Source organism: Camelina sativa, chromosome 7 (genome assembly GCF_000633955.1).
Source record: "Camelina sativa cultivar DH55 chromosome 7, Cs, whole genome shotgun sequence".
In the NCBI taxonomy this organism is placed as follows: Eukaryota; Viridiplantae; Streptophyta; class Magnoliopsida; order Brassicales; family Brassicaceae; genus Camelina; species Camelina sativa.
The window spans coordinates 1,802,817-1,812,339 of record NC_025691.1 but is presented as its reverse complement, the minus strand read 5'-3'; the positions used below and the strand labels follow the sequence as shown (position 1 = coordinate 1,812,339).

General features: G+C 35.3%; 1 protein-coding gene and 1 pseudogene across 2 annotated transcripts; one reads left to right on the top strand and one right to left on the bottom strand.

Moving 5' to 3' along the window:
* Nucleotides 3,183-5,660, top strand: LOC104699855 (1-aminocyclopropane-1-carboxylate synthase-like protein 1). Of its 2 annotated transcripts, none has more exons than XM_019227268.1 (4): nt 3,183-3,409; nt 3,524-3,645; nt 3,983-4,143; nt 4,544-5,660. In XM_019227268.1, exons 3-4 carry the CDS (start codon nt 3,998-4,000, stop codon nt 5,559-5,561), a joined length of 1,164 nt encoding a protein of 387 aa, XP_019082813.1. In that variant the 5' UTR covers nt 3,183-3,409; nt 3,524-3,645; nt 3,983-3,997; the 3' UTR covers nt 5,562-5,660. The 2 variants fall into 2 exon arrangements, with proteins under 2 accessions (XP_019082813.1, XP_019082812.1); XM_019227267.1 differs by having other exon boundaries at nt 3,514-3,645.
* LOC104699854 lies at nt 7,116-9,212 on the bottom strand (annotated as a pseudogene).

Genomic DNA, 9,523 nt, shown 5'->3' with positions numbered 1-9,523 from the left:
GTTTTATTCCCAGTTTCCCACTTATTACGTAGTACGTACGTACGTACAATATATCATGTTTTGTGAGGAAGAAAATAATAATACAGTAATACTTTTGAACCAAAGAAATATTATTATGATAATATTTTTCAAGAATGTAAAATACAACTATTCTCCCAAGACTATTACACTACTTGACAATAAAAATCAATTACATGGTCAGAGATGAATATTTTTAAACATTTGTTTTTTTCTCTACGTTGAATTAACACTTTCATCTGCTAAGAATCTTATGTAAGGTGGATATGGAAATTAAGAACACAGATTCTCTTTCAACTCTTACTTATATCCTTTTACTTTCCTAAAGGTTTGATCGGGACTTCTGTTGTTAATATGGATAAATTAAAGGAGTTATGCATGCTTCTATCTTTATACTGAAAACATGTATAATAATTTTGTAATACTGCAAATAACTCGAAGTTTGGAGTTTTTCTGATTCGATTATTAACTTATTTGACAACTACATTTTTTTTAGTTTTCTTGCATGTTAGCGATAGCGCAGACTAGCTAGAGTCTAAAATTAAAATCGATTCCGTAAACAAATTGCCTAAGCTTATGTTAATATGGAAACATCATCCGCACCTAGCTTTCTTAATTAGTTTGTTCTATCATCAATACAAAAAGTAGGAAAATTGTAGGAAATTTAACTTTTGGACATATACAGTTTAGAAAAAAAAATTTAAGATAAAGGAATCTGATGCTGTACATATCTTTATACAACTATCAAATAAATAGTATATTTGTTGAAACACATCCAGTGAAAATGTATAAACACTTTGTACAATAATTTGAGCTAAGTAGCCAACTCAAATATTACTATTTAAATTTTGTTGGAGTGAGTTTTTAACCAAGTTTGTTGACAGATTTTGTAATTTTTAATTAATCGTCATGCATCGTCGACAGACCCAAACCGATGAAATCTGGGGCTCCATACGGATTAAGGAAAAAATAACATCAAAGTTTTTGTTATACAAACAAAATATGCATACAAAATAAATTGATAGAAACTCCTGTTTTAAATGAATAATATTCTGAAAAACTTATGAATAATAATATTCTGAAAAACTTATGAATAATAGCATTTTTTGTGTGTTTTTCTTAAAATGGGGCCTCTTTGCAATAATAAAAAAAAAAAGAAAAACTCAAGTGAAATCCATTGAAATGTTTCATGCCATTAAAATGGGACCCATTGAAATGTTTCATGCCAATGTGTTCAAGTCCGGCTCTGGTTGTCGAAAAACGATTTTATGTCACAATCAACCTTACAACCGATTTGGCAAAGAGACGCATTACATGTATATGCTTAAACATACTACTTTGGAAGCTGAACCACTATAGCTTTAGTTCCGATCATTCGTCGTTTGTATTTGTTAGTCGTACGTCACAGTTTAAGGCCAAAGTATATATCTATCACATGCATTTACGAAGTAAGAAGAATTATAATTTATTAGTAAAAACTAAAATAAAGGATATATATATATATATGAAAGAGTTGACGTAACAATTAACATCAATATGGAAAAGTTTATCATCACTAACCAAGATTCTATAGGGGACAGCTAAGATCACACTACAGTCCGTCTATACAAAAAGGCATTTCGTTACACGTGCGTGTACGTATTCTTTTCCCCTACAAATACAAACTAATAATAAGAAAACGAGTAATCACTCAATTCAAATACAACGTGTCCATCTAGTTTTAGACTTCTTCATCTCCGACCAATTCAATTTAAGGCAAATTTGATTTAGAGAGAAGTTTTACTATAAATGGCTAAATGTCATACATCTTAAAAGCCGTCCACAAAGATCTTTGATCTCCAATTCCTTAGTGGACTGCTGTCACGTGTCCAATACTTTCAAATTTGGTTTCACATGTTAATTTGTAATTATGAGTTACTATATAAACATAATGAATGACCTTGAAGAAGTATTAGAGCTTCACAACCAACCCCATTACCGAAGTATTTGAATCATTTTTCTTCCTCTTAAACTAATTTAATCGCACGAGATTAGACCATAGGTCACGTTGCGGTCGACACGCAAAGTAATTTTAAAGCTTAAATATACGATTTGACCAAGTTTAACATAGTTTTATAATCTGGAAAATAGATTATTAGTTAACTAACGCTTCTTGAATACGACTGTAACATCTTAATGTTCAAATGTAAATTTACAAGAAACTATGTATTGAAATACTTTATTCTTAAGATTATTCGGATATTATGTCGAGCCTAAAATTTAAAGCTCTTTTTTATTTTTCTAAAAATGTAAAATACCACCAAGTCAAGGTAAACATTTCTCCCCGAATCTAGATCAACGTGGGTCTAATAATAGAGTTCGTAAGACTTGAACTTTTTTATTTTGTTACTACGACCAATCTGCTTCCGTATCTGCATTACTATGCATTACTACGTTATCCTTGAAGCAGTATCGACTTTTAATTTGTTCATTCTCTTTTGTCTTTAAACCTCGTGGTTGATTTAATTGTTTAATTAAAATCAATGGAACACAAAAGTCTTTTTAATGTTATTAGTTAGTACCGTGATACCAAGTCTTCTGTATTTTCTAACATAATTAATAAATAGTCTGGTGTACTCCAAAACATTCTTAATAACAAATAAATACAAGTATATATACTTTGCGTTACAATGTTTAGCGTTTTACATAGGATCGTATCTAAAGTTCTTAACAATTCAAATGTACCATATGCATGGGTATAGGTTTGTAACATTTATCATCACTACGTAGGAACTAGATTCATCAGTTATATGTTTGCACAAAAAAAATATTCATCAGTTATAGAAATTAATTGTTTATTCATTTATTGATTATAATAGCATTAATAACACTCTTTCTTTTTATGTTATATAAGTAGTTCCCTTTCAAGAAAAAACATGTTATTGGTATAGAGTAAAAAACAATAACAAATACTAAAACAAAACATTTTGGCTCTAGGTTTGACTTTATGGAAGCACATTTTGTCCCCACAAAAAAAAACACCTTTTATAGAATATAGATAACAGAAATTTTCAAATAAGTTTCCGAATAGTGGAAACAAGTTTCTTTCATATGGTCTCTATATTTCACTATAAATAATATCATCAAAGGCTCCCATTATATTTCGTTTATATCACAAGCAAACCGATCCATATCAACTTCACAAAACTCACACACGTTGTTCAAATTACTCGATCGGATATATATAATGTCTCATCATCAGGGTGCGAGTCTCCTATCCAAATTAGCCTCCGGTGACAAGCATGGAGAAGCTTCGCCGTACTTCGACGGGGAGAAAGCTTACGACAATAATCGTTAACATCCGACTCATAATCCACAAGGTGTTATTCAAATGGGTCTCGCCGAGAATCAAGTTCGTCTTCTTATATAATTCATACCACCTAGTAATGAATGAGTTCGTTACTTTTTTCTTCTTCTAATACGTTTTCCTATTTTATTTATGTTTTTTTTTTTCAGCTTTGTTCAGATTTGATCAAGGATTGGATAAAGGAAAATCCACATGCATCTATTTGCACGGCGGAGGGAGTTGACTCCTTCTCCGACATCGCTATTTTACAAGATTATAACGGTCTCAAACTATTTAGACAGGTATTCTCTCATTTCTTATAAGTTCTATATTCGTATTATATAAGGTATATACATATGTTACAGTATCAAGTGTTTTTTATGCTTGAACTATTAATTCTGTAAATCAATGGAAGTGGTAAATTAAATATTGTATAATATATAGCTCATTCACGTATGTTTTGTATAGTGATATTATACACCTTACATTTATGGGAGATTATGATTCTAATTTTTTCTAGTCTTGGGAATTTTTTTCCTTTTTCTTTTTCTTTTGGGAATTAATTTGAGATGTGTAAATTACTAGAACTAATGATTTGTTTTAATAATAATGGTTTGTTTGGGGATGGAAAATAAAAAGGCGATTGCGGCGTTTATGGAGAGAGCGAGAGGCGGAAGAGCGAGTTTTGAGGCGGAGAGGGTGGTGATGAGCGGAGGAGCCACCGGAGCAAATGAGACGCTCATGTTCTGTCTTGCTGATCCCGGCGACGCTTTTCTCGTCCCTACTCCTTATTATGCCGCGTACGTATTTACACACACACTTTGTTAGTATTCAAATAAATATTAGTTTACCAATTAATAATAACTTGAAAAGACATATGAATTAGTGATTTTTGGTGTTATAAAATAGAATTAGTGATTAAGATAAAAGTAATCGAAAAGGGCTAAAGTTTTAGTTACTGTATAACACATATTTATTTTGGTTGCTTGGTCAAAACCAAAATCTCTTCTAATAATGCGTTTTCAGAATAATTAAAATTGTGATAGATTATAACTCATTTTGATTGGTTCAATATTTTGGTTGCAACTGTATATATATCGACCATTGACCCTTAACAAAAGTCAAACCACTAATTAACACTTAGTTGACTTACTCTTCACTCACAGAACTAATCAATGATTACTTTGTTAAACATATCAGATTCGACAGAGACTTAAGGTGGAGAACTGGAATTAGAATAATCCCTGTGGACTGTAACAGCTCAAACAATTTCCAGGTGACAAAACATGCCCTAGAATCAACATACCTTACAGCCCAAGAAACCGGTATCAAGATCAAAGGCTTGATTCTCGCGAACCCATCAAACCCTCTTGGAACAACTCTTCATCAAGAAGCTCTTGAAACCATTGTTAACTTCATCAACGACAAGCAAATTCATTTAGTCTGCGACGAAATCTACGCTGCCACCGTTTTTACTGAGCCAGCATTCATCAGTGTCGCAGAGATCATCCAAGAGATGGTTCATGTTAACCGAGACCTGATCCATATCGTTTACAGTCTCTCAAAGGACATGGGTCTTCCCGGTTTCCGTGTTGGAGTGGTTTACTCATACAACGATGCTGTTGTGTCCTGCGCAAGGAGGATGTCGAGTTTTGGATTGGTCTCCTCGCAGACCCAAAGTTTTCTAGCTGCTATGTTGTCTGATCAGAGATTTGTGGATAACTTTCTTATTGAGGTTTCGAAGAGAGTAGCAAAGAGACATCGTATGTTCACGGGAGGGCTTAAAGAGATGGGTATCTCTTGCTTGAGAAGTAACGCCGGTTTATTCGTCTTGATGGATTTAAGGCAGATGCTTAGAGACCAAACCTTTGAATCCGAAATGGCCCTTTGGCGGGTGATTATAGATAAGGTCAAGATTAATGTATCTCCTGGCTCGTCGTTTCACTGCTCTGAGCCAGGTTGGTTCCGAGTTTGCTTTGCTAATATGGACGAAGACACACTCCAAACTGGACTTGAGCGAATCAAAGACTTTGTGCTTGGAGACAGAGCCAACAAGATTAATAATAACTGTAACTGCCTTTGCAACAACAAAAATGAGAACAAGAAACGTAAGAGTTTTCAAAAGAATCTCAAGCTGAGTTTCTCGTCCATGATGTACGATGAACATGCTAGGTCACCAAAGTTGATGTCCCCTCATTCACCATTGCTCCGAGCTTAAAATCGGTTCTATGATAATGCTCAACTAGATTGTGTCTATATCAAAATTAACAAAGTAGATATGTAGATGACTCAATAAACGGAATATGTATTACTGAAAGTATGTAACTATCTGTATACTAACTATATAAGAATTTTCCAACAAGTAAATGTTCACCTTCCAATGAGCACATAGTAATAATCAAATTATGGAATGAAACATGTTCTTTTGTCTGTAGCTTGCACCTCAAGCTACAACTTTTGTTCTGCAGCTTACTTGCACCGACAGCTTTTTCCTTGATTTGGTATCTTGTTGAATTTTATAGAAACGACTAACTAACGAATCAAACTAACCAACTACTCAAAAATTATCAATGCCAAATTATACAATCTAACTTCCATAATTTCGATTATTATAAAGAAAAGATTAATACAGACATTTTGCTAGCTAAGTCATTTGATTTCATTATATAAAGTAGTACCAAAACCATATATATAACACCAATCTCTGCAGAGAAGTGTCGTAAAATCTGAAATTATGTTGAAAGAAAAGATTACATATAATAATCGAAATTATGGAATGAAAGATGTTCTTTTGTCCGTAGCTTGCACCTCAAGCTACAACGTTATCATGTTATCCTACACTTCTAGCTACAGCTTTGTTCTGCAGCTTACTTGCACCGAAGCTTTTTCCTTGATTTGGTATCCTGATGAATTTTACAGTAACGATTAACGAATCAGACTAACCAACCACTCAAAAATTATCAATGCCAAATTATACACATAATTAACTACTCCAATTAGTACAAGAAGAACAAGTCTGTTTCATGTTCTCTGTTTTCTTATGCAGAGATGCTGCTGCTCTAGCTCATTTCTGGGCTTGGCTGGAAAAAGAAGTGCATAAGAATGCGAACCTAACAGAGGTAGATGTGGCTGACAGGCTCCTTGAATTTCGTTCACTGCAAGATGGTTTTATGGATACAAGCTTCCACACAATAAGTGGTATGGTTATTGTCATCTTCCACATAGTCAATATACACTCACTGAGTGATATGCATTCCTTTCTCCTTGATTTTGTAGCATGTCGGTCTTACTAAATAATATATGATAATACTCAACTAGATTGTGTCTATATCTTATATGTAGATGACTCAATAAACGGAATATGTATTATTGAAAGTATGTAACTATCTGTATACTGCTATATAAGAATTTTCCAACAAGTAAATGTTCACCTTCCAATGAGCACATAAAAATAATCGAAATTATGGAATGAAACATGTTCTTTTGTCTGTAGCTTGCACCTCAAGCTACAACTTTGTCCTGTTATCTTACACACTTCTAGCTACAGTTTTGTTCTGCAGCTTACTTGCACCGACAGCTTTTTCTTTGATTTGGTATCCTACCACTAACAAATCATTCAAAACTAACCAACCACTCAAATAAGATCAATTTCAAATTCTACACAATCATTGACTACTCCAATTAGTACAAGAAGAACAAGTAACCATTGAGGCTTCTCTGTTTCATGTTCTCTGTTTCATCTATAGATAAAAAAAAAAGTATACAACAGACATGTATACTTCTTCTCATAGATTTGATTTCATCATATAAAGTAGTACCAAAACCATATATATCACACCAATCTCTGCAGAGAAATCTCGTAAAATCTGAAATTAGGTTAAAAGAAAAGATAACAAACATTTTGCTAGCTAACTCATCTGATAACTACAAGTCTTAAGCTCAACATTATCAATCTCCAAAACATCAGTCGGAAAATCACATCCACCGTCGTTCATCATCCTCTTCTTCTTCTCCGATTCTTGACCAACAAGCAAATCACAAGGCTTAGGATCAACACCACTCGTAACACCTTCAACATCGCTACACATCCAAATCACTTTCTTATGCTTAGCCGTCATAGATATCGTAGCATTCGAGATACAAATCCCAGTAAAAGGATCTCCAGAGATTCCTTCCAACCTCCCCGCCATAGAAACATTCTCAGCTACAATATATCTGTAATTCATTCCGGTTATCTCCGGTAGAGCGTGAGGGTCATAATTAGAATCAGCATGAGCTTTGTAATTCCCGGTCATCCAAAAAACCCACTTCATCGTGTGTAGACTCATCCCTTTCACGTATATGTTCTTCACGAAAGCTCCTCTCCCCACGGCGGTTTTGATCCGTACGCCGGACTCTGTTTGGTACGCCGTGATGTCTTCAGCTCTCACGTCTTCGATTCCGCCGGACATCTCGCTTCCGAGCGCGATCGCCGCGCTGTAAGGCGAGATACATGTCAATCTACGGATCAAGAGGTGCTTCGTCGGCATCCCGAACGAGATACCGTACTCGTCCCATCCGCTTTTCACGGCGATGCAGTCGTCGCCGGAGATTATGTAACAGTCTTCGATCCTCGTGTTCGTGCATGAATCTGAACCACACATCGAAATCTACTTAAAATCAAGAAACTAAAAAAACTAACGATTCGGTTTGACGTTTGAGCGGTGACGAACCTGGATTGATACCGTCGGTGTTCGGAGATTTCACCGGAGCGATGATCGTAACGCCTTTGACGATGATATTGCTGCCACGTAGGATAAGTTTTTATTAATAATCTATTGTGGTGAGGGTGCATGGTATTAGATGAGAGTGAGATACAGGAGATAATTAAACCTGCGGTAAACCGGGTGGATGTTCCAAGATGGAGAATCAAGGAACGTTAGATTTGAGATCTGAATTGTATCTGAGAACATTATTTCAATCAGGTACGGGCGAGTGTATTTTAATTTGCCACCGTGGAATTTTTGCCACCAAAACGATCCTTGACCGTCGATCGTGCCATTGTTCCCTATAAAATAACATCCAACGGCTCTTATTTTGTTCTCTCTGTTTTTTTTCGAAAAAAAGAAAAGAAGATGATGAAGCTTTTACCGGTGATAATTACGTCGGAGAGATTAGTTCCGAAGATGAGACTAGCGAATCTTCCGCCGGCGGCGTCGCGTCCTCGTCCGTACGAAGGCAAAGCTTTTAGAATTGGGTATTCGTTCAAGTCTTGAGCGGCGAGAAGGGTAGTCTTTGTGAAGAAACAGAGTGAAGTGGCTTGTGAGGTTGAAACTTCCGGTGAGCCATTTTCCGGCAGGGACAAAGAGCTGAGCTCCGCCGTCGGATGAGTATTGGCTGAGATGATCGATGGCGCTCTGGAACGCCTTCGTGTTTAGGGTTTTGCCGTCTCCGACGCCACCGAACTCTGTTATGGAGGCACTGTGGAATCTGCAAGTGATTGCTGTGTACTCGAATGTTTCATATGACTGTGAAGAGGTTACGAGGTTCGAGAGGTTTATGATGGTAACTATACAAGCGAGTATGTTCTTCATGGTTTTGTATCTGTAACAAAGAAGAAAAAAGAGAAGAGTTTAGATTAGGAAACAATATGGGTTTTGTATTGGATTAGTTACTTGAGTTAGTTAAAGAGGTGACTATAAAAGTTTAGTAACTGTTGAAAAGTTCTGATTTTTGAGAATGAGAGAGCTAATCAATAGAGAGAGAAAGAGAATTACCTTGTGACTTGTGAGCCTTTGTGAATGTGGATGAAGCTAAATGGTTTTGATGAGGAAGGGAGTGGAGAGAATTAAGTATTTATAAGTGGAGAAATAATGGAGAAAGATACGAAATTTTTGTCTGAGTGTGTTGCTGATCTTATATGTTCAGCAATGATTTTATCTCTTAGTGTTATCAATTGATTGGGAGATATAGCGGCGATAACATTGTTTTCAGAAAATGCTGAAATAGTAGCAAACAGAAACATATCCTTTTTGTGGTTGATATATACTGTACTAGCTAACAGATGCATGTCGTTACTATATGCCCATAATTGTTATAAACGTAAAGATGAATTTCTGAGTACTGACTAGGAAGAGAAGAGGAGACTAATTGGATTATGTGTATCAGGCTGTGTCATCACTCTCTTAATCGAATTCCTCT